The 25,868-nt window shown below is 43.4% G+C and overlaps 1 protein-coding gene across 17 annotated transcripts in view; it reads right to left on the bottom strand.

Moving 5' to 3' along the window:
* Positions 1-25,868, bottom strand: part of LOC110195228 (butyrophilin-like protein 2) — a 55,031-nt gene that overhangs the window by 15,471 nt on the left and 13,692 nt on the right. For 4 of the 17 annotated variants that reach the window (XM_078156983.1, XM_020967862.1, XM_020967876.2 and 1 more), the window contains exons 1-4: positions 16,472-16,561; positions 15,733-15,877; positions 11,518-11,862; positions 3,962-4,315 (exon numbers count right to left, since the gene is read on the bottom strand). In XM_078156983.1, the coding sequence (XP_078013109.1) occupies positions 3,962-4,315; positions 11,518-11,862; positions 15,733-15,844 (811 nt within the window). In that variant the 5' untranslated portion in view covers positions 15,845-15,877; positions 16,472-16,561. Of the gene's footprint in view, positions 1-3,961; positions 4,316-11,517; positions 11,863-15,732; positions 15,878-16,471; positions 16,629-17,233; positions 17,276-22,537; positions 23,222-25,868 lie in introns of those variants that run through there. The other 13 variants (XM_020967872.2, XM_020967873.2, XM_020967871.2 and 10 more) reach the window with 10 other exon arrangements.

Genomic DNA, 25,868 nt, shown 5'->3' on the forward strand with positions numbered 1-25,868 from the left:
CAGATGACATTGTAAGATCTGCTTGGGGGTGCAGACAGGCAACCCTTTCACTGCTTAGAGACCCTATCTCTGACTTCTACCAGAAGAATGAGTGTCCTGGAGAAGGGACCTAATTTCTTTCCTTTGGCCCCAGAGGCTGATTGGGAACATCAGCTAGAGGTGATTGGGAGGCCTATTTTGCCTTCCTGCCCCAGGAGAGCTGCCCCAGCTGGAATGTGCTGCTTCAGAAGGGGCAAAGGCCTCCTTCTACTGAAGGTGTTCAGTCAGGGGGCTGGATGACCATGTGCCACAGATGTTTTAGACATTTCAGAGATTTCCTTTTAGCTACTGATTGAACAAGGTGGTCTCTGAGCTTACTTCCAGCTCTAAGGTTCCATGTGGAAGTTGAGTTCTGACAGGACAGTCCAATGTGAGCCTGAGTGTGAGGTCTCACCCTTCCCCTCCTTCATCCTCACTCCCTCTCTACTCTTCCTCTGGCCACAGAAAGAGAGGCCTCTTTGCTCATTAAAGCTGATTCCTCTCCCTGTGCCACTGATCCCATCCCCTTTTCTCCTTCCCTCCTCTAGGACCCAACTCCATAATCATCCCATCTCTCACACACCTTCAGTGTCTCCTTTTCCAGTGGCTCCTTCCCATTGGCTTAAAAGTATAGTTGTCTCCCCAGTCCTAAGGCTTTCAACGATGTTTTTATCCCTCTCCAGTAACTATCCCTTCACTCCTAAAATTGGAAGGAAAGTTGCCTGCCCCCCAAAAGTTTCTTGTGCCTCATACCACACTTTCTCTTCTACCCCCTTCGGTCTGGCTTTCTCCCCCATGTTTTGTATTTGAAGGGTTTGTATTGGGAAAAAGCCCTAAAATACAGTAATAAGTGAAAAGCCATAAAAATTTAAATTTTGTGAAAATGGAAGCCCAAACATGTGACCTGCTTAAAAATTGTAACTTAGATACTAAATCACAACTTAGACACTAGTCAAAACTTAAGATGCTATGACTTATGAAAGCCAAAACAAGAAGATGGTGACCAGGTCATGATCAATACACAAATTTATGTTTGGGCATAACATTGGCTTAACTCCCAAGCTCCTTACTAAGTAAAAATCAAAAACACTCACAGTGATGATGCACTCTCTAGCTCCTCTTGCCTTTGTCTATTTTCAGTAATTACCATGGGGATTTGGGGCTTCTTCAGCAGGGATCCGCAAAACTGTCTGGTAGCCACCCCAGGTTGCTCCTGCTTATAAATATTCATAATGATTGCTTAAACTACTACCTGTAATCAATATGGAGATACTTGGACTCTTCCTTTGATATTAAAAAGAATACTCCACAGTTAGGGGGGAGGTATAGGGTTCCCCACCCAGGAGAATTACAAACCTTACGCCATTCTATTGAAACGTTCTCTTCAATGTCATTAATGGCTTCCTAATAAAGGGATCCCCTGGACTTCTTTGAGTCTTCATTGTGTGTGACCTCCCTCATATTGTTGGCTTCCCCTCAAGGCCTTCTGGGGTATTTGTTCTTCTCTCTTCCACTGACTTCAGAGACAGGACCCTCTCCTAGTCCTCCTCCAACTTCTCTGAGGACTCCTCTGTATCCTTTGTTTGCTCTTTGTTTTTATCTCAACCAATTTGGGGGTGGGGTTGTTCATCAAGGCTCTGTTTTTAATCCTCTTTTCTCTCAACAATTGTAATGCCTTTAACTGGATGTCTTTAACCAATAACGCAAACCATATGACTTTCATACATAAATCTCTATCTCTGACCTTTCTTCTGAGCTCAAGACCCTCCTCTCCATCTAACTTCAGAACACCCCAATCTAGATGACTTTTCAGCATCCCAAGCTCTCCATGTCACACAGAGTTTATATTTGTCTTTCTTAAATCATTCTCTCCTTGATTTTAGGATTTTAAAATCAGAGGCACCATGATCCACCCATTGCCCTTTGTTTCAGGAATCTCTGATGCCCACTGTCTCCCTCACCTCAAATATCAAAACCTCTGCCAATTCTTCATCCTGCTTCCAGAACAGCTTTCCTAGCCTTCCCTTCCTCTCTTTTACACTGGGACTACCCTGGCACACATCCTCCTCACCTCTGCCTGACATCTTCCATTAGCTTTCATACATGATTCCCCACCTCCTCTCCCTCCCTCCATCCTTCCATTACCTGCCAGGCCCATCTGCCCTGTACATGGCCCTGCTCAGGCCTTCCTGCCCTCCAAAAGCTTCAGGGGCTCTCTACTGTGGAGCTCACACTGTTTATCTTGGCCTTCATACTTGGGTAAAACTCCCCAATTTGGTGTCATCCTACCATTCTAACCTTATCTTCCTCCACAAGCTCTGTGCTTCACTCAGACTGGACCAGAACTTGTGCCCTAACAATGTGCTGATCTTCTAGCTGCCATGTGCCTTTGCTCATGCAGTTCCCGGGGTTGGGAATGCCCTTCCTCCTTCTCTTCCCTTAAAGTCCAATTTAATCGCCACCACCTCTAGGAAGCCTTCCCTGATGACTGTCACTAATACCTTCCCCATCAGTTTTCACACCTCATTTCATTTTGCACTCTTCTCATGCACTTATCTTGTATTACTATAATATTTCTTACTTTCTCATCCTAACCTACCCTACTCCTAAACTGGGCAACCTGAGGGCAGGGGAGATCTGTCTTACCTAAATTTTTTGCCTTCTCTACCAAGTATAGGAATCTGTACACAGGAGTTATTAGATTGAACTAAATTATATAGGATTGAAATGAATATATAAATATATATATATTAAATTAAATTGCATGAAAATAGAAATTTTTTTAATTGAACTAAATTATGTCCCAAATGATCTATCACTCTATCATAGAGGGAGGTCCAGATCAGTTTGTTGAAGGAATCTCCTAAAGTGGTTGCATTATTTGAAATTCTACTGCATATTTCCATTGGGTTGGAACCAATGACCATATTTCACATAATTATGAATTCAAATAGCATGAATTGAAATGTGTTAATTTGGTACTAATCAGGACCTAGGTATATGCATCAATACAGAAAGGGCCTATGATTTTGTCAGAGTGCAAACACTGTGAGGTCTCTTGTATTGAAGTTGGCACAGAGTGTTTCAGTGACTTGCCCACAGTCACATAGACCATAAGAATCAGAGGCAGCATCTGGACCCAGTTCTTCCTGACTCCAAGCCCAGTGCTCCATCCACTCTGCCACACTCCCTTTCACTCTGCCACATACTAATTTTTTTAAAGTAGATTAAGCAACATATCTCTCCAGCTCCATCAGGGGATGAGGCCAGGTCTCCTTCCCTTCTCTACAGCCTCACTTAGCACAGGGCTGGGCACAGAGAAGGTATCAAGTAAACATTTGTTACTAGCCCAGTGTGGATGGAAGCTATGCAGATTACAGTCAAGAAGGTATCAGATATTTAGTACCCCATTCAGTGTTTGGCTTTTGAGGGCCAGGTAAGGCCTAGCATCTCTGAAAGAGAATAAGATCATCCCCATTTTTGAGCTCCAGGACAGAGGGGAGGCCTCCATCATCTTTTAGTGGGAAACACCAGGACTGAAGGATCAAAGAGAAGGAAGAGAATTGAAGCTGGGAGTCAAGGTTCACTTCCCAAAGTGAGCTTGTCCTTTCTCAAACCCTGTGGTTTCACACCTGCAGGACCCAAGGGAAGTGTCAAGGAGAAGAAAATGACTAGATTCGGGGTGAGAAGAACTGAATCTGATTCCCAGCCCTCCCCTGTCTGTCCCATTTTCCTCGTTTGTTAAAAGGGGCTTTCATTTTTTCTACTATTGTACCTTGTGACCAAAGTTCCCTTTCACTTCTGCATGCTTGCTTTCCTCACGTAATCAATAAAAAATTAGTGTCTAAAAAAAGGGGGTTTTTAACTCGATGCTCTTTAAAAATCTCTCCCAGCTCTAATAATCTGAGATTCGGAAGACACCCATAAACCACACAGGACCTACCTTCTATCTGCAGTTCAATATGGGCTTCACTGTGAGAGTCAAGTGACTGGAATTGGCAAGTGTATGGACCAGAGTCAGAGACTTGGACCTGCTGGATTTTCAAGGTCACTTTCCCCTCAGCCATGTCATGTTTCAGCAGCTCTGTCCTCCCCTGGAACTCAGTGCCCTGGGATTCCTCCAGGTTCTCTCCATTCAGGTACCTGTACACGAGGGTCTGGTTTCTGAACCAGTTCACAGTCATGTCCTGAGCATTCATCTTGGGGAAGAGTTCACAGGAGAGTGTGACATCTTCCCCCTGCTTGGCCTGAATGAGCTGAGCGGGGCCAGCCACTGAGAATGGTTGTTTCCGGTGTTCTGGGGACAAAACAGAAGAAAATTAGAGGACAGTGTAGGGCCAGGATTAAGAATATTTGTTTGTGTACCTGGGGGGCTGCAGCAGATGAAGGTCTGACTTTGGATCAGCTGTTGCTCTGCTGTGGGCCCACTTCTGGCCAAATCCTTTTCCTTCCTGTGATTCCCTTATAGAAATACATTCTCTTTCTTGACTACTTTGCATAGTGGAAAAGAGAGGAAGCTTTTTGGATGCTGGAGGGTTAGGCTTGGGGACAGGAAAGCCACAGCTACCATCAATGGCCTTAATGGAGGCATTGCATTAGCCTCTGTTCTGCCACTGCTCATAGATAACTTACAAGTGCAGAGGGAGCTCAGGCTTCTGGGCTGGTGTTTGCTTGGCCCTTATACTCTGTTGGCTGTGCAGCTGAGGTAGAAGGAAGGTGGGCCAGAAAGTCAAGTGAGGTCTTGTTGAGGAGGAGTTCTGCTCACTGGGGAACTGGGGAGTCTGGCCATCTGGATAGATGGATAGGTCTCATATCCTTGTATCCTGGATCTCCCTGCGCTAGCGTTGGAAAGGGTCTGACGCCCTTGCTCTTGCTAAAGTGTTATGCCGGAGGATGGCTTAACATGCTAGTCCCTCCCAGAAATATCTAGACTTGAACAGGACACTCTCAGAACTGTAATGAACAGAGAATCTACGAGAGTGAGAGACTTGGCTTCTGGAGCTGGCTCTGCCATGACCCTCCTGTGTGACTGCAGGCAAGTCCTTCCCCTTCTTTCAGATGCCTTCTCTTGGTCATTTTCCACACCATGTTGTGGGTGCATCATCCCCCCTCCATCCTCACTCCCATTCTTCTTCTTGCCATTCTATATCTTTCTCTGAGCACTGTAATGGAATCAATAGTAACCACCGCCTCTGGAAAAAGTGTGTCAGTGGACTGACCTACTGTACCACTACCCAAATCACACTCCCTTCCATGGTCACCACTCTTCTCTTCCTATTGTCTATCCTGTTGGAAAATAAGTACCTTGAAGGCAGGGACTGTCTCACTTTGTATTTGTACTGGGTGAGTTGTTGTCCTTCCATCTCAAAGAGGACAAAAATGACGTCATCATGGTGGATTCAAGGTACAGTGTGTTGAATTGTGGTTGATCAGATCAATATGAGCTCAGAAGACTGTAGCACAGATCAGGCACAAATAGTGCATGTGAACATTTGAAATGTGGATGTCTCTAAATTTGCACATCTCATGTTTCTTTTGAGTTTCTGCAATTCTGCTTTGCTCCTAGAGTACAGCATCTTCTTTGAGTGGGCATATCATGCTGGGCAGTCCTGTGCCAGTGTGTCCATCATCTCACAATCAATTCTAAAGTTCCTCAGAGAGACCTTGAGAGTCTCCTATTGCTTCTTCTGACCTCCATGTAAGCACTTACCTTGTGTGAGTTCTTCTTGGCAAATGTGTGTTTGGCATTCCAACAATGTGGCCAGCTTATTACAATTGTATTCTCTGAAATAAGAGTTTGAATGCTTGGTAGTTCAGCTGGAGAAAGGACCCCAGTGTCTGATACCTTATCTTGCCAGGTGATCTTCAGAATCTTCCTAAGACAATTCAAATAGAAATGATTCAGCATGGCTCTGGTAAACTGTCCAGGTTTCATAGGCATACAACAATGAGGTCAGCACAACAGTTCTGTAGACCTTCAGTTGGTAGGCAATCTAATACCTCTTCTCTCCAACACTTTCCTTTGGAGCCTCTTAAACTCTGAGCTAGCTCTGGCAATACATGCATCAAACTCATCAGCTTTGTGGACATCCCTGGAAAGTATACTGCCAAAGTAAGTAAACTTATCCACAGCATTCACAATTTCTCCATTTGTTGTAACCAATGGTTCCATGGATGGATGGTATGGTGCTGGCTGGTGGAAAACCTCTCTTTTTTTGGTGTTAACTGTCAGGCCAAAATTTGCACAAGCAGCATCTCAGCTTCAGGGCCTGCCTTGCAAATATGATCATCTACAAACAAAAAGCCATGCGCCAACTCTTCCTCCACTTTAGTTTTGACTTCTAGCCTTTTCAAGTTAAATAATTTACTGTCAGTGCAATAGCTGAGCTGGATGCCATTTTTGACCTCGATGAATATAAAATTTCTCTTTGACTTTATAAGAGTTCATCATGGTGGAAGGATAGGCACCAATGATGGTGGCGTGGTGCTTTCCTATATATAGTAATTGCATTGTCGTGAGTCTGTCATTCACTACTTTTGGTAGACATACAAGCTTGTTAACTAGATTAATTTTGAATGTAAAACCTACATCAGCTTCACAGTGCTCCCCATTACTGCAGCCACTCTAGATAAATGTGGATCCATCCAACTCCAACTTTAGGAAGCTGGTCTTCATTTTTCAGCCTTGTTTCACTCAGGGCTGCTAAGTGGATGAAATGCCTGCTGAGTTCTCTCACAACAAAAAAAGCTGTTTATCTTTCCATTCTACTGGATTTCATGTTGTCCGTAAGTGTGTGCATGTTCCATGCAGCAATGGTGAGTGAAATCATCTTCATAAAAGTTTCTGTACATTTTTTGTGTTTTGACCACAGGGTAGGATCCCTGCCTACCTCAGCAAGCAGACCAGGGTTGAGTGAAGCAGATAATTTTTAAGGCACCTTTCTTTGCCCCTTCTTCATGCCTGGAGGTGAGCCATGCAGTCTTAAAAAAGGCTACTCAGATACCCAGAGGGAGACTGAATCCCACTGCTGTGTCAGCCAGTGAGAAGACCACCATATGGCCTAGGCCACCTATGAGCAGGGATGCCACTACAGCTCTCAGTGTATCCACAACTGCTGCTTCATCACTTGTCTGGCACCACAGGACTTTATGAGGTAGGCAAAAATGGTAAAATGGTATCATTGATGTCTTTTGACTTGAGCATAAATAGAATTTAAGTGAGGCAGAGTTTGCTCAAAATCATCAGGATCACTCTCTCTTCCAGAGTCATCAGAATCCAGTGGCAAAGACAAAAGTCAAGACAACTGGTGATAGCTCAGGATATAGTGGATGACCTTGACATGTTCGATGCACATGCAAGCTCTAAGCACTCCACTGTGCCTGCTTTAGCTACCTTCATGGCCTTTGGAATAAATTGTTCTCATCCAGCCATTCCACAGGGGAAAGTCTTTACATTCTTGGGGTAGACACCCCACCTAACTAACAGAGGGGTCTGAGACCCCTCTGTTACTCTCAAACATGGTTTTGCCTGTCTGTGGGGTGTAGCCAGTATGAATGCCATGGCTTCTTGAAGCTACTCAGCTCTCAAAGTGTGTTTCCTAAAGCATAGGTCTGACTATGTTACTCCCTGCTTAAGAAACTTCAGTGGCTCCCTGGCACTGTAGCTCAATTCTTCCTTCTTTAGGAGGCCAGTTCTGGTTCTCCCCCACCTCACACCTGCTGCTAGTTCCCTAAAGATGCCTCTATTGGCCTTTGTCATATCTGACATAGGCAGCTATTTGCAGGTTGTTTCTCCCATTCCAATGTGATCTCCCTGAGGGCAGTGCCTGTGTTTTGGCTTTGTTTTGTACCCCCAAAGCTCACCATGATGCCTGCCACGTGTAATGATAAGAATCCTTAACATTCCTGGAGCATCCACTATGTGCCAGGAACTATGCTAAAACTCTTTATGATGGTAATAATATTAATGATGCCAGTAATAATGATAGCAGTATTTACGTAGGCTTCAAGATTCGTAAAGCACTTTCCACTATGGGGATTGTAATTGTCCAATCTACAATAAAAGAGATTGAGGACAGGCTCTGAGCCTATGGCATGTTATTACAAGGTCCATGGTGCCCCCTAATGAAGTGGACTTCAGATCTTCCTCATGATCTGAGATGCCTCCTTCTGTCAGAGCTTTATTTTAATAAGGCTTGATACCAGATTGTGTTCCAATCTAACGGACTATACAAAATACTGAATTCCATTGGTTGATAGACCTTGCTGTGAGGGCCAAAAAATGATGCGTCAGCGAGAAAGCAGAGGGTCACAGGTTGGGCAAAGCATGCACTATCTGCACTGAGTAAGTGGACATAAGATGGTCATAAGATGGCCACCTGCTCATGTTGGACAAGACAGTGATGCAGAGGTACAAAAATAAGTTGGGGGACTTTCCACGTAATTGAGTCACTTCCACCATACTGCATTTGGGCACCATAACAAGGAAAAACAAGGGTGAAGGGACAGTAGTTAGCTTCCTATGATTAAGCAAGTGAACTTATAATCTGCAGCTCGCAGCTCTGTAAACCTAGCATACAGAACTTATAATCATTACTCCTATGGAATCTGATTAATACTGATTAGAATAGAGTAGGCATCTGAATGAATTATTCCTCACACCCCAGGCTATCTCATCTGGTCCTCCTAACAACCCTAGGAGGTAGGTAAGGGCTAGGTAGGTAAATAGATCACTGAACTTCAGGTCAGGAATACCTGAGTTCAAATCCAGCCTCAGATACTTTCTAGTTGTGTGAACTGGGGCAAGCCACTGAAAACTGTTTCTGCATCAGTGTGCTCATTGGTAAAACTGGATTAAAAATAGCACCCACCTCACAGGGTTGAGAATAATAAGCAGGAATTTTTATAAAGTGCTTTGTAAACCTTCAAGTGCTACAGAAATGCTAGCTGTTATTAACATTCCTATATTACTGATGAGGAAACTGAGAGTGAAAGAGTTTAAGTGAGTTCCACAGTCTCATACAGTAAATAAATGTCTGGCAGGATTTGAACTCCTGTGTGCCCAGCTCCAAGTCTGACTATCTGCTCTGGCACCTAGTTGCCACGAGTCCTTAATGAACACTTGTTGACTGACTGGCTGACTTACATGTCTTCCTAACTCTAGATCCCCACCCCCGGTCCTACCTTCCTCTCAGGCTGGGCTCTAGGCTCATGTTATTTATGCATAGAAGTGACCTTTACTGTCTTGAAAAATCTAGTGGTTTTCTACGTCCTTTTCAGTGAAGCTCAGACTTCTTATCCTGGCATTCAAAACCCTCTCCAACTGGGTACCATCTACCCTTCCCAACTATTGCATTTGACTCCACTCCTAGAACTCTGGGCTCTGGCTAGACTAGACAACTCATTATCTCCTGAAGACACCAGCTCTTTGCTCATGAGGCCACTAGGTGGCGCAGTGGATTGAGTTCTGGTACCAGAGGCAGGAACACCTGAGTTTCAACCTAATCTCAGACACTCACTAGGGAGGTGAACATGGGCAAGGCACTAAATCGGTCTGCCTCAGTTTCCTCATCTGTAAGATAAGGATGATTTAGTACCTAACCCCCTATAACTCTTCTGCCCTTTGTAGCTCAACTCTCCAAAAGGCCTCCTGCAATAGCTGCCTCCACTTCCTCTCCTCTCCCTCTCTTATTAACCCCTTGCAATCTGGCTTCTGACCTCATCGTTGCACTAACACTGCTGTCCCCAAAGCTACTAATGAGCTGCCAAATCCAATGGCTGTTGCTCAGTCCTCCTTTTCCTTCTTCTCTCTGCTGGCTTTGACTCTGCTGATCACTCTCCCCTCCTGTCTCCCTCTTGGTGTTCCTCCTACCTATCTGACTTCTCCATTGCTGGATCCTTGTGTGGATCCTGCCTCTAAGTGCAGGTTTCTCTCAGAGTTCTGTTCTCTGTACTTTTCTCTTCTCCCTCTACATGACTTCACTTGGTTATCTCATCTGCTTCCATCGATTGAATTACTGTCTACGTGCTGATGATTCTCAGGTCTACATTTCCTGCCCCAGTGGGTCTACTGACTTCTACTATCAGATCTTTAACTGTCTTTCAGACATCTCAATCTGGATGTCCAGTAGACATCTTAAACTCAATATGTCAAAACACAGTTCATTAATATTTCCCCCTACACTGTCCCCACACTCTGCCTTCAATATGACTATAGAGGACAACACCAACCTCCCAGTCCTCACAACCTAGCAGTCATCCTGGATTCCTCACTCTCTCATCCCAAACATCCAATCTGTTACTAAGGCTGTCAATTTCATCATTGAAACATCTCTCAAATAGGCCCCTTTCTCTTCTCTGACACTGCCACCACTCTAGGGCAGTCCTTCATCTCCTCATTCCTTGATTACTGCAGTAGTCTGCTGGTGGGTCTGCCTGCCTCAAGTCTCTCCCCATTCCAATCCACCCTCCATCCAGTCACTGAAGAGATTTTCCTAAAATGCAGGCCTGATCATGTCACTGTGATTCTCAGTAAACTCTAATGTCTCCCCATTGGCCCAGAGAGCAAATTCAAAATGCTCTGTTCAAGATTCAAAGCTCTTTTGTCACCCCAATCCTTCCTACCATCCCAATCTTCTTACATCTCCCTCCCTAACACATGTTATTTAATCCAGTGACACAGGCCTCTGGCTATTCCACAAATAAGACACTCCATCTCTCTGCTCTGGGCATTCTCACCTATAGCACAGGTACCATGAATTGAGACAGGTAAGGAAGGACTCTATTTCCCTCCCCAGCTTAGGCCCTATGGCCCTTCAGAAACAGACTTAGGGTGTGGGTGGGGTCTATTTCTTTGTCTTTTTACTTCTAGGCACAGATGATGAATTCTCCATTCCACCCAGACCCAAGCCACAGTGACCTTACAGGGAGAAATCAAGGCCAAATGTTGCTGCCAGCACTGAAGAGAAGTCTTGAAAAGCCAGGGTACCAGGGACTTGAGTACAAGGGGGTCTTTGGAATTGGAACTTGGTGAAACTATGTAATGTAGGAACTGGGCTGAGCTATGAACTGAACCCACTCCACCCTCAAACTCTCCAGATTGAAGTGGCCCATATGGGGAGGACAATGTTCCCAGATGTCAGTAAAAGTGATGTTTGAATATTTGTTCTGGTGACACTGTAGAATTAAATATTACTCTAATATTGGGGCAACATCTTTGGGGCAAGGGCTTGAGTCAATGACAGAGAGGCTGAACAACTTCAAACTCCCTTAAAGGTACGAGAGAACCCTGAGGGGCTGAAATATCACAGAACTAGCCTTCAGTGAGTGGGGGCCCAGGCAGTCACTGTTATAGAAATACTAACCCACAATGTAGTCGTGAGACTGCAGTAAGACAAGGTATGGAAAGTACTTTACACACTCCAAAGATTTCTGCCAATGCCAATAATCTGAATGTCTCTTCCAGCTGTAGAGAGAACCCATGACCAAAGGAAGGCCTACCTGCTACCTGAAGGTCAAAGCTGGTTTCATTGTAAAAGGTGCCTGCCTGGAAATAGCACGTGTACTGGCCGGCATCAGACAGCTGGACCTGGTGAATTCTCATGGTCACCTTCCCTTCAGCCATGTCCTCTCTCAGCATCTTTGTCCTCCCTTGGAATGCAGGGGCCTGGACAAACATCATCTCCTTCCCCATGCGGTACATGTGCACAACCAGTGGACCTCTGACCCATTTAACAGTCATTTCTCGAGCATCCATCTTGGGGGAGAGGTGACAAGAAAGCAGGACATCTTCCCCCACCCAGGCCACTGTGGGCTGGGCCAGAGGGCCAGATACTGTGAATGTGGCTGTGTGGAGAACCAGGGACAAAACAGAAGAGAATCAGAAAACACTGGGGTGGTGGAGTTAATGTGGCCTCCAGAGCAGGGTCAGGGCAGCCCAGGACCACGCAGCTCTGACTGTTCCTGCTCGGGTGCTGCTCTGCTTTGAGCAGTGTGGAAATCACTGTGGGATGGAGACAAGACATTCTCCCTCTTTATAACCATGTATATCCAGGAAAGCAGGGCAGCTGATTGGGGGCTGAAAGTTTGGGGGTGGAGGCAGGAGGAAAACAGCTCCTGTCTATGGCCCTATGGAGGGACCAGCCTCTGCCCCACCACTGAGGCTGTCCATAGATAACTCAGAGGAAGACCAGGCTTCTGGGCTGCTGTTGGACTTGCCCTCATTCTGTGTCTGTGCAGCTGAGTGTTTTAGAAGGAGGCTGGGCCACAGAGCTGTGGGAGACCTCTGTGTAACAGAGCAGGGCAGCTCAGGGGGGAAAGAGGAGTGTGAGTATGGAAATGTGGGGAGCTTTCTGGACATTACTGTAGTGATGGTATCCTGGGTGACTAGATCTGGAAGGAAAAGATTTGACTTTAAATATTAGCTCTGGGTAGAGCTCAGATGGCAGAGTAAAAGCAGTGACTTGCTTGAAATCTCCCCCAAATCCCTCCAAATACCTGCAAAAATGGCTCTAAACAAATTCTAGAGCAGCAGAACCCACAACAAGACTGAATCGTGGGCAGCTGTGGTGGTTTCCAGACTTCTCAACAAAAAAATGCCAAAGACAACTTAGAAGGTCAGTATGAAAAGTCTGTGACCTCCATGAGAGAGAAGCTCCATTCCAGCCCCAGTCCCCATGTGGCCCCAGGGCAGCAGCTGCTTCCAGAGCTTCCGGCCCACAGACTGAGGGAAAATGGAGTGGCTGATCCGAGGGGGATTGCAAGGATCTCTTTGCTGGTGTTGAGGCAGGATTCTCTTGCTTTGCCTGTACTTGGATCTGAGTCACAGTTCTGGGTGGCCATCTCGGGACAAGGAGGAGTGCTGGTGTGGTGGAGCTGGTGGTGGTGGTGAAGAGTGAATCCTCCTCACAGTTCCAAGGCAGAAAAGAGTGCTTATGGTCACTCATAGGCCAGACCACAGGCCAGGAAAAGAGCAAACACCTCACCCTTGATTATACCACCTTGGAAGAACTGAAAACTCACAGATCCCTAGAAGTATCTCTGAAAATAGCTGTACAAAACCCCCAAAGCTTGGAATAGTACATTTGCTTCTACTGGAAGCAAACCCCTACCTTAACAAAGAGTTGAAAACTCAAGTAATTGGCTGGGATCATGAGCAAACTGTGCAAAAAAAGTCAGACCATAGAATCTTTCTTTGGTGACAAAGAAGATCAAAACAGAACCAGAAGAAGATCACAAAGTCAAAGCTCCTACATCCAAAGCCTCCAAGAAAAATATGAATCAGTCCCAGGCCATGGAATAGCTCAAAAAAATATTGAAGAAAATAACAACTTAAAAAATAGCCTAACCCAAATGGCCAAAGAGGTCCAAAAAGCCAATGAGGAGAAGAATGCCTTAAAAAGCAGAATTGGCCAAATGGAAAAGGAAGTCCAAAAGCTCACTGAAGAAAATACTTCTTTGAAAATTAGAATGGAGCAATTGGAAGCTAGTGACTTTATGAAAAATCAAAACATTGTAAAACAAAACCAAAAGAATGAAAAATAAAAGACAATGTGAAATATCTTATTGGAAAAACAACTGACCTGGAAAATAGATTCAGGAGAGACCATTTAAAAATTATTGGACTATCTGAAAGTCAAAAAAAAGAGCCTACACATCATCTTTCAAGAAATTATCAAGGAAAACTGCCCTGATATTCTAGAACCAGAAGGTAAAATAGAAATTTAAAGGCCAATTATCTCTTGAAAGAGATCCCAAAATGAAAATTCCCAGGAATATTATAGCCGAATTCCAGAGTTCCAAGGTCAAGTAGAAAATATTGCAAACAGCCAGAAAGAAACAATTCAAGTATCATGGAGCCACAGTGAGAACACAAGATTTAGCAGCTTCTACATTAAAGGATTTGAGGGCTTATAATGTGATATTCCAGAGGGCAAATGAGCTAGGATTACAACCAAGAATCATCTACCTAGCAAAACTGAATATAATCCTTCAGGGGGAAAAATGGACATTCGATGAGACTTTCAAGCATTCTTGATGAAAAGACCAGAGCTGAATAGAAAATTTTACTTTCAAATACAAGACTCAAGAGACACATGAAGAGGTACACAGGAAAGAGAAATCATAAGGGACTTATTAAGGTTGAACTGTTTACATTCCTACATGGAAAGATGATATTTGTAACTCATGAGACCTTTGTCAGTATTAGGGTAGTTGGAGGGAAAAAAAATTGTATGTATAGATAGATTGATAGAGGGCATAGGATGAGTTGAAGATGAATGGGTGATATCTGGAGAATAAAATTAAGAGGTGAGAGAGGATTATACTGGGAGAATAAGAAAAGGAGAGGAATGGAGTAAATTATCTCACATAAAACAGAAAAGGCTTTTACAATGAAGGGGAAGTGGGGGAAGGTGAGAGGGAATGAGTGAATCCTATTCTCATTTATTCTCTTTATTAATGAATTAATTATTAATATTATCATATTAATCTTATTCGGATTTGGCTTAAGGAGGGAATAATATACACACTTAATTGGGTATGGAAAGCTATCTTACCCTACAGGAAAATAGGGAGCAAGGGGATAAGAGATCAGGGGGATGATAGAGGGGAGGGTAGATTGGGGGAGGGGGTAATCAGAAGCAAACATTTCTGAGGACGGACAGGGTCAAAAGACAGAATAGAATAAACAGGATAGGATGAAGGGAAATAAAGTTAGTTTTCCACAGCATGACTACTATGGAAGTGTTGTGCATGACTACACATGTATAACCTGTATCGCGTTGCTTGCCTTCTCAGTGAGGGTGGGTGGGGAGGGGAAGAAGGGAGAAAATTTGGAACCCAAAGTTTGAAAAACAAATGTTAAAAAATCGTTTTCACATGTAATTGGAAAATAAGATACACAGGCAATGGAGTATAGAAATCTATCCTACCCTACAGGAAAATAGAAGAGAAAGGGGATTGGGGGCGGTGGGAGATAGAAAGGAAGGCAGATTAGGGTAAAGTATATTCAGAATGCAGACTGTCTTGGGGTTGGGGGAGGGACAAGATGGGGAGAAAATTTGGAACTCAAAATCTTGTGGATGTGAATGTTGAAAACTAAAAATAAATTAACTAATGAACCCTTAAAAATAAATAAATAAATAAATATTAGCTCTGCTACTGACTAGCTGTGTGACCTTGGGCAAGTCACTGGATGTCTCTGGGTCTCTGTTTCTTCAGTAAAATAACAGGATTGAGCTCAATGATCTCTGGGGCCTTTTCCAGTTCTAAAACTATGATTCTGTCTTTGTATCCCCTTTCCTTGTACATGTCACTGGGGAGAATCTCCCTGCAGTTCTTTGGTACAGAGTCCTCAAAAAAGCTGGACTCTGTCAGAAGGTGAGAAGTAGCTATGCCCTTTCCTATTCTAACCTTTCCTATTTTCTTGGGTGGGTCTGGATCAGAAGTGATGGGAACCTTGCATCCAGGGAGGGTATTTGTTCTCACAACCTCATTCACACACAGGACTTAGTATGGACACCAGTACCCTCAGAAGTCTGCCCATCAGAGAAGGCAGGAGTGGGGGATGGTCAGTGCTAGGATTAAAAGGCAGAACTACTGAAGCAGATCGCATCGGGCACTCATTTCGCTGACACTACTGATTCCGTGCCTCCTATAACCCTGGCAGATCTTTCTAGCTGAAGCCTCCATCCAGGTTCCCATCTTCTTAAGTACCTTGTATGTGCATCTCCCTGAAAAGCTCTGGTCCTGCCTTGGCCTGAGGTTTTGCTCCAAACTTTTCAGTCTTTCTCTTCCTTCCCCAGCAATGGCTTTCCTTCAGGTCCATTGAGTGCCTTGATCACCAGTACATGTTGGTTCTCTTGTTGGGGAAGAGAAGTCGAATTTAGAAAATGCTTTGTTGGGGGGCAATTAGGTGGTGCAGTGGATGGAGCACCGGCCCTGGAGTCAGGAGGACCTGAGTTCAGATCTGGCCTCAGACACTTGACACTTCCTAGCTATGTGACCCTGGGCAAATCACTTAACCCCAATTGCCTTAAAAAAAAAAAGAATATTAAAAGGTTCTCCCTCTTTTTGAGTTGAAATGAACAGTGACAATCTCCTACATTAGTGACAAGTTTGAATCCCTATTAAGAGAGATCCTTCTATTCAAAAACATCTTCCTCCAGGAGCCAATAACGTAAGGGCCTAAAATGGATGAGAGCCCCTCCAATTCTACAATCCCATGATGCTGTGTTGCACATATTGATGGGAGTTCCTGGGAAAGGGACAGTGACCCTGAGATTAGAGACAAGGCCTAATATGAACTTTGTACTTCCAGTAGTGTTAAAACACAGGGCTCTCTGTACAATAGGGCCTAAATAAGTGTTTCTTGAATAGATGGTTTAGTTGAAGTGAAATATCAGGGGGTAGTGATATGTGAATGCCACAGTGGCAGACACCAAAGTAAACTTACCTGAGCCAGGAATACAAGGAAGGTTGAGGTTGAGGCATATGAGGTATAAAGGTAGAGTGGGGCTGCTGTAGGTAGCTGTCCAGGGATTCCGCTTTAAGGTCCAGATCATAGCTGACAGAAACACAAGGAGATGCTAAGAACAAGAAAAGGATGTTGGCTGTGAAGAGAAGGATAATTGAGCATGAAAATAGTTTCCTTACTCTAGGAAGTAGTAGTGTTCTCTCCAAGTCTAGGCAACCACACATTAAAGGGCATAGACACTGTGATCCAGCTTGTGTCCACCCCTCCTCGTTTTTCCCCACCTCATACAGATCTGACAGATCAGGCTGGTCCCCACACACCCATATTCATTTCCACCTTCACAGCCCAGCTCACACTATTTTTTCTAACCTGTAATGTCTTCCCTGCTCCTCTCTACTTATTCCAATATTCCAATTTTATAACCTATAATGTAGTGTTGGTGGCGTTTTAATAGAGAACAACATTACTTTACCAGTACCAAAAACAAATAAACAAAAAAACCCCATATAACAAATCTAAAGAAAATGAAGGAATTTTATTAGAAAATATTTTGCCCAACTATATGCCAGAAAAATTGATAACAAATCAAATGGATAAATGCTTAGGGTAAAGTATGAGAAATAAAGAATCTTAATAAGGTAATCTCAAAAGATGAAATAAAAGAAACTATCAATTAACCCTCAAAGGAAAAAAAGTAGTTAAGTGAATTTTGTCAAGTTCAAAGAAATAGAAATAACATACATAGCCTTCAGGTAATGAGGGGCAGGACAGTCACTTTTGCACCTGCAAAACACCAAGAAATACAGAATCACAATTTGTGATTTCATACACCATTCTTTTTTTTTCTGTTCTTTATATATGAAAATGCTCATTTTTATTGGCATTTGTCAAGTACAAAATATAAAACAAACTATTTATACTTTAAAACAAATTAACCAAAGGGAGAAAGCTATATTTGGACCAATTTTGGTTTAGAGGAAAATCCTTCACCATGTCTGTTTCTATGCATCCTCCTGGTATGGATGTGACCTTGGTTCTCAAAGGCTATTCCAGGTCTGACAGGTTCTATTGTTGAGGTTTAGAGGTTTAGGGGTGCTGGGACCCCAAAATATCAAGAGCAAGAGACACAAATTCCCAAATGAATTTGACCTAAGCCTTCTTTCAGCCAAAGGCAAAGTTTATTAGAACATCAATGCAGGGTGAGGGGAGATTTTAAGAGTCAGCCGTATTGGTCAGACTCTAAAGGAATCTAAGCATTTGTATTGCTAATGCAAGAGGGCCAGATCTTATGAATCTGAGCATTGACTGTATTACAAGAATCTGATCACCTTAATAGAGACAAGATGAATCTTAAATACAGAAAGACTGTGGGAGGGATCCGGGAGTGGCCAAGTAGTCTGGAGCAACTGGAGGAGAGGTCTAAGGAGGATCTGAATGGAAGTGGCCAATAAACTGGAGTGATTAGAATGCCAGGGACTTAGACCACTAGGCCAAGGGAGAGTGGAACCTAGATAGGATTAAAGGTGGGAAGTAGCCTGGTTCTCAGGAGGTAATAGACAATGGAGGGCTAGGTAACAGAATTGGGAGATTTGGCATAGGAGATAATAAAAGGCCAGTTGATAGGATTATAGCCTCAGGGAATGCCAGTGATTTGGCCACGTGGGAAAATCCAGGGTTTTTCCTTTTTGGGGTCCAGACCCCACCCTCATCAACTTCATCCTATTACAAAGATCAAAGTAAAGTCTTTGAGAATCAGGAATTTTATTTTTGTCTTAATACCATTTGCACTATAGCAATCACCTGACATGTAGTAGGTACATAATAAAATGTTATGGATTACACGAATATGTGTACCAAGTCTTTATCTGACTTAGGGTTAGAAAGTTCATTTGAATCCCATCAGCTCCCGATTGTCAGTCTGAAATTGTTTATCATTTCTTAATCAAATCTGAAAGGATGTTTCTACCTCAGGTGTCATTTTTTTCCTTCAGAAATGCAATATTCTTTGAGGGTTAAAAAGGAAATGAATCAGAGCAAACCACAAAACTCATTTTTTTCTTTTTTGGTTCACATTCTTGCCTTTATTTTATATATATAGATATAGATATATGGATATATGTGTGTGTTTATGTATGTGTATATCAGTATATATGATTATCAGTATATATGTGTTTTTATGTATATGTATGTGTGTGTGTATATATATATATATATATATATATATATATATATATATATAGTTCACATGGTATGTTTCTAGGGGAGCAGTGAGTTACTGAACCATGTTTCTCACAAATATATATATGTGTGTGTATATATATGTGTATATATATGTATGTATGTATATGTATATATATGTGTGTGTATATATGTATGTATGTATATGTATGTGTATATATATGTATGTATGCATATGTATATATGTGTATGTGTGTGTGTGTGTGTGTGTGTGTGTGTGTGTGTGTATGATTTGAGATTTGAGCTGCCCTTTATTGATTGACAGAGAAAGCTCCTAAAAGAGATAGGAAGGACTGGGATTGTTGCAGTCTGAGAGGTTGAGACCTGTCAAAGACTGGAGTATGGGACGGGGTTACCTGGAATGAATTCACCGACTCAAGCATTCTTTAAGTCAAGTTGGCAAAAAGTTTTTTGTTACACTATATAGCAGGCAAGGATTCTTAAGGAACCTGCGACCTTAGAGGGATACAGTTAAAGTTTATATAGGATAAAATACAATAAAACATGTGCCAAATATGCTAACTAGGTGATTCAGGGTGGGATTAGGGAATGGTTAAGGAGCAGTCAGTTCTTAAAGGAACATGCACTTTTTTTAATATACTTTGCAGGTGTTTTACCCAGAGTTCACTAGGAAAAGGGGCCACATGGAGGTGTGGTTTTAGGCCTGCTACATCACTAAGTTAACTAGAGGTTAGGGGTAACTGAGAGTGGTCCAGTCTGCCACCAGTCAATGTCTTATTTGACAAGATAGATGTTGGGAGTATACATATGTCTTAGGTCTAGAATACAGATAATGGGGAGTCCAGGATGTAGATAATGAGGTAAGGCAGTAGTATAGATAGTCCAGTGGGTAAGAATATCTTTATGACCCAGTGCAAAGCCAGTTCAAACTATTAATTCCTTCAAGTACTGTTTGTAACTGCACCAGGGAGAGAGATAAGGGTCTTGATGGGGCCCACTCATGAATAACGGTAGGCACAGTGTCCTTAGGCTGGGAAGAAACTACCAGGGATAGTTTTCCTGAGGCTAGGGAGAAACATGGTCATGGAATTAGGGTTCCAGTACAAGCACCCAAGCACCCCATCAGGATCAACAGCACAATTAAAGGTTTAGCTTTGACAGGTAGGACCACATCTTTGTCAGAGTCTTGAGTAAGGAGGAGAGGACAAGGTAATATGTTTATTGGAGTTGAAGGAATAAAAGACAAGGATCCAGAAATAGCTTGGGGCTAAAGGAGAGAGACCTGGAACAGCTGCTGAGGGGGATAATGAATCAATCAATTAAAAATAAAGGATCTTCCTATGTCTATAAGGGAAAAAATTGAAAATTAGATCAGAATTGGCAGGGAATTGAGTTGGCCTGGTGGGGTGACTTTCTCAAGATCACAGGAGCAGAAGCAGACAGAGCATATTATGGGAGTAACCCAGGGCTGAAGATTACAAGGCAGGAGCAGGAGGACAAGGGGCAAGGAATTCAGGGTTGAAGAACACTGCATGTGTGACCTATCTAACAATAAAGACAAGATGGTGAAGGGAGGGAGGTGGGACATGAGAGAATAAAGAAAGATGAATGGATTGTGGGTCACTTTGAATAGGAAGAGCAGGTTTAAGACAAGTAGGGCAAGGCCATGATGGAAGGACAGGAGACCACAGTCAGTGAGGATGGGTCAGAGAGGAGAAGTTTGGTTTGCCTTTTCTCAGGAGCTCCCATTTCTTTAGTGCTCTCAGGCCTATACAGCTTTGGCCTCACAAGAACCCAGGGAGGCAGAATTAGTAGGATGAGTAGAAAGGAAAAAAGAGAAGGAAGAAAAGGAAAGAAGGAAGGAGGGAGGGAAGGAAAGGAAGGAAGAAGGAAAATAGGAATGAAATAAGTATTTACTATGCACCCTCCTATGTATTAAGCAATTTGTTTATGTGCCTTACAACTATTATCTCATTTCCTCTTCACAAGGAACCAGGGAGCTAAAGTGCTATTGTTGTCATTGCATAGCTAGTAAGTGCCTGATGTTGTGTGGGCTGGACCAGAGCCTACTAGACCCAGAGTCTCATAAATAATGTAAACTGCCTTGAGTAAATGTAAACAGCAAAAGAAGCTCCAACTTTCCTGTGGGAAAATTTGTACATGACCCTGAGCCATTCCTGCCTCAATTCCTTCTTTATTCTGTTCCTATATACAGCTGACCTGGCCTGAATTTGGTGCAGGGATCCATTACATCATTTTGTCTTCTTGCTGCCAAGGACTGGGTCTCATGAGCAAACTCCCCCAAACCACCCAATTAACCTAACACACCCTAATGAACCTATTATACAGCCAAGCTGGCAAGCTCTTTCTTAAGGAATCTCAGTACTGTCTTGGAGGGTCTGTATCCCTACACTTGGCAGATCAAGTTAGAACAGATCAGCCCCCTTACATTTGGCATTAAAATGACATCGCTATCAGGAAAGTCTTCCCCCCTACACTAATATTGCATCTCTGCAGAGGTCAGATTGGAATTTGTGCCTTCCTGACTCCAAGTGCCCAGCACTCTATCCACTGCACCATATGGCTGCCTCAATGGAAGGAAAACAAAGAAAGCAGGAAACAACCCTTTATTTATCACTGTTTATAGGTCAACAGGGGCAGGTAGATGGCAGAGTAAATAAAGTGCTGGTACTGGAGTCAGGAAGACTCCTCTTCATGAATTCAAATCTGGACTCAGATATTTAATAGCTATGCAATCTTGGGCAAGTCACTTAAACCAATAGGCCTCAGTTTCCTCATTTGTATAAGGAGCTATAGAAGGAAATGGCAAACCATTCCAGTGATGGAGTGTGAGCTTAAGCAGAGACCTTCACCCCTTGTCCCAGAGGGAATCTGGCTCCCATTTGTCTACAATCATAGCTCCTTATCTCCCTTTGAAAGCCAGAGCCCCACCTTTTGACCTTACTCAGATGCCTTACAGTTCCCTTCATTACAGGCCCCATAAAACACTTAAACTTCCAGGTTCCCATTGTTTACTTAATCTCTCAGACCTCCCAATCAGAATTCTTACCTAGACCCTTTTCCCAGCCCCCTTCTCTGGTCACCCAAAGTTACTTCAGAGTACAAAAATTTCACCCTGGCCCCCATTCAGACACTGAAAATCTCATGCCCAAAAGGCTGAGACTTTCTCATGCCCACTCGGCATCATCTGGCCTATGTGATTTATCACTAATAAACTTTTCCTCTGGCTAGAAGAAGATTTGAGTTGAATTCTTTCAGGCAGGGCCTGGCATCACAACATTGGGGTTTCCCAGCAGCACCCCCAAACCTCTTAACCTCTAGACCTCTTCACCAGTACCTTTACCAAAAAAAAAAAAAAGCTAATAAGGGTCACAAAGAGCTGGATGTGACTGAACAACAGCATCTTTTTCAGCTTGGGTGTAGGGCATTTTCACGAGCCAGCCATTTGCTGCTATTTAAGGTAAGTGAGGCATAGAGGGGGAAAAGTAGTTCTGCAAGGTTACACAGCAACTAAGTAGCAGAGCCAGGACATAACCCCAGGACTCTTGGATCCAAGACTAATCCTGTGTCCAGTTTGCCAGGCTGCCTCCCCCACTCCCTCTCACAATTCAATCTGCCTCTTGGACACTGTGCTCAGAGGGGCTGATTAACAGCTGACTCAGCTGCACTTCCCAAGCTTCAGAAAAAGATCTGCAGCCCAGAGAAGGGTGAGTACCTTGAGAATGAACACAAGCCCTTGGGAATAAAGTACCTTCTGACAAAAGAGGTCCCCCAACTCACCCTGAGGTTAGACAGGGACCTTCTTTTGAAGGCTCTGTGACTCACCTTGGTTTCTACTGAATAATCAACAGTCTTCTAGGCTCCTTCTCAGTCAGAAAAGGGTAGAGAATTCATACCATCAGGAAGAGAAAGGTCTGTTCTCCCTCTAGCTATTCATCTTGCATTTACCGAAAAAAACTGGAACAATCCATTGGCAGATCACTAGTTATGGGAGTGGCTTCTTAATCACTTACCCTGTGCCTCTCATTTAGCCCTACGCTATTCCCAGATCTTTGTTTCTCTTTCCTTCAGATCCCCTAGACATATTTCTGTGTCTTTTCCGTCTCTGATGACACACGGTCCTACTTGCCAAAGGAAATCTTTGAATTGTCATTAAAAAGTCAACTCTTGCATGTGAGCTGCTGTGTTATACAAAGGAGTGTCAGAAGTGGCATCTCTGCCAGCTTGTTTACAAACCAGTCATGCTGTTTCCCGTTCATCGTCCATTTCTTGGATTCGTCTTGGGAAGCAGCATGGTATGAACAGAAGAGCAGTCTTAGAGTTAGGAGAACTGAGTTGGAGTCTCTCAGTGGAGGCTGGATGGGGACTTGCTGGGGATATTGGAAAGGGGATTTCTGTTGAGGGCTGGGATGCCCTCCCAATGCTGAGACTATGACAATCAGTATGTCCAGTACAATGGAACAAGCATTGCACTTGGTGTTCAGAGTTTGAGGTCTGGCTCTGGCAGAGCTGTGTGACCTTGTACAAGACCCTTCCCTGTCTGAATCTTAATGTCCTCCCCTATAAATTATTCTAGTAAAAAGAAACTCTCTTTGGAGTCAGAGGACCTGTGTTCACATCCTTCCCCTCAGCATTAGTGCCTGTGGGACCTTGGGAAGTCCCTTTACCCTCCATGGGCCTTAATTTAGAGAGCTACTAAGTAAAGGGACTAGACCTGGTGTCCCCTTAGGTCTCTTTCAGTTATAAATCTAGGCAGTTAAGCAGCTTGGTACACAGATGGTGCAGGGCTTGGAGTCAGGAAGACCCAAGTTCAAATTTGAATTGCTCCCTTAATAGCTAAGGGATTAATCAACAGATTAAGTTAAAAGCTGTTTCCTCCTCTGTAAATAGGAGATAAATAGTCCTTTGTTCCCAACTGATAGGGTTGTTATGGGGCCCACAGAAAATAGGAAAAATAGGAACAAAACACACCCGAAAGGAAAACTGTGTGTTGTTAAGGACCAAAAGTCTATCTTCAAAGAAGAAATATGACAACACATCTCCCTCCTCTCACTGACACACACATTGGTTCAGATCTCCCAGTTCAGGGATATGGAACATCACATAGAATATTATTTTTTGAATATTGATTGTTCTGTTTTCTCCCTTCTTCTTCCTCTTTTTCTTTCTTCCTTTTAAATTCTTTGTTACAAGGACTGGCTCTCTAGGCCAGGTGAAACAACAAATATCAATTGCAATCTATTTTAAAGAGTTCGGAGTCTGAATCAGAGATCAGAAGAGGTCTTTACTCTTTCTCATGAGAAAGGGCACAGCCCTTGCTGCTCAAGCAGTAACAGCCAGGGGGTCCCCCCGCTGGCTGTGGGAAGCAAAGTTTTATAGCCCTAACGTGTGCCCCCTCCCACTGTCTCACCTCTTTTCCCCACTGGCTGGATATTCAAGGCATATAATCTAAATGCGGCAACTAATACCCAAGAGAAGCAAACATTTGGGAACTAGATGTAGGCGTGTGCCAGGAAGTGGGAGGGACCAGGAACTGTCTGTGCTGATGTGGATTTTTGGGAAAGGGGAAACTCAACTCAGGGCTTTCTAGAAAAGTATAACTTAGGCCTGAGGGAACTGCACTTTAGGCCATCTCTCACATCTGTAACAACCCCTTGGGCCCCACTCATCCAGTTCATACCCCCACTCCTAGGATTCTAGGGGTCCTCCTGTGACTGGCTGTCCTACCCAATACTAGGCTACAAGCTCTCATCCGTGTCTTTCAGATGAGGTGGAAAGGAGTGCTTGAAGCAGATGGAGCAAGCAGGATGCAGGATGTGAGATATGAGATAAGATGCGGGGGGGTGACCAGCCATAAAAGTGATCAAAGAACACAGTGCATTGAGGCCCCCACCTTGAACTTACCTGTGTGCTTTCACAAAACACCGCATTTCCAGAACAGCTCTTCCTCTCCCCTTTCCTATTCTCTTTGCTTATCTGTATGATAAAAGCACCTCCAGACTACTTGATATTCCAGGCATTTTGGAGCCATGCTTGCTCCTCCCACTCTCTTGTCCCCTTTCCCCCCCATTCCATAAAATTGTATTTAAACCATACTTCTAGGCTGGCTAACTGCCTTTGCTTCCTACGGGGAGCAAGGCCTATGCTCTGTTTCTCCCCTGTGGAAGCAGGCCTGCTTGGGTGCATCTCCCCAGTAAATGCCTTTCTTTAACTTGTAAACTGTCTGAATGAATTCTTTCAGGACAATAGGACCCCCAGATGGATTCCTCATCACTTCACTGATAAGCAAAGAGAATAGGAGGGGGAGGGGAAGAGTTGTTCTTGTAAGAAGCAATAGAAGAGTTATTTTTCCACAGGAACTACACATTTACAAAATACCAAGGGGTCCATAAGAAAATAGCTTGGACCAAAGGAACAAGCTTGTGAAACCTGGATGCTAGCCATTAGCTGGAACTATACATGAACAGGAAATGAACTGGTTAAACCAGAACTGTGGTCAGACCGGAAGGTTATAAAACACGCATATGGAAAATAAGGGACTTGCTAGCTGTGTGACCCTGGGCAAGTCACTTAACCGCCATTGCCCAATCAAAAAAAAAAAAAAAAGAAGGGAGTGGATTTTGAAGAGCAATTTGGAACTATGCCCAAAGGGCTGTAAAAATGTGCATACCCTTTGACCCAGCAATAGCAGTTCTAGGATTGTATCCCAAAGAGATCATACAAATAGGAAAAGGACCCATATGCACAAAATTTTTTTGCAGCAGCTCTTTTTGTGGTGGCAAAGAATTGGAAATTGAGGGAATGCCCGTTAATTGGGGAATGGCTGAACAAGTTGTGGTATATGAATGTGATAGAATACTATTGTGCTATAAGAAATGATGAACAGGCTGACTTCAGAAAAACCTGGAAAGACTTATATGATCTGATGCTGAGTGAAGTGAGCAGAACCAGGAGAACGTTGTACACAGTAACAGCCACATTGTGCGATGACTAATATTAATAAACTTAACCCTTCTCAGCAATACGAGGATCTAAGACGTCTCCAAAGGCTTCATGATGGAAAATGCTATGCACATCCAAAGAAAGAAGTATGGAGTTTGAATGCAGATCGAAGCATACTATTTGCTATTTTTTTTCTTCTGTTGTGTTTTGGTTC

The sequence above is a fragment of the Phascolarctos cinereus genome, unplaced genomic scaffold (assembly GCF_003287225.1).
Source record: "Phascolarctos cinereus isolate Bilbo 61053 unplaced genomic scaffold, phaCin_HiC Scaffold_726;HRSCAF=1367, whole genome shotgun sequence".
Classification (NCBI taxonomy): domain Eukaryota; kingdom Metazoa; phylum Chordata; class Mammalia; order Diprotodontia; family Phascolarctidae; genus Phascolarctos; species Phascolarctos cinereus.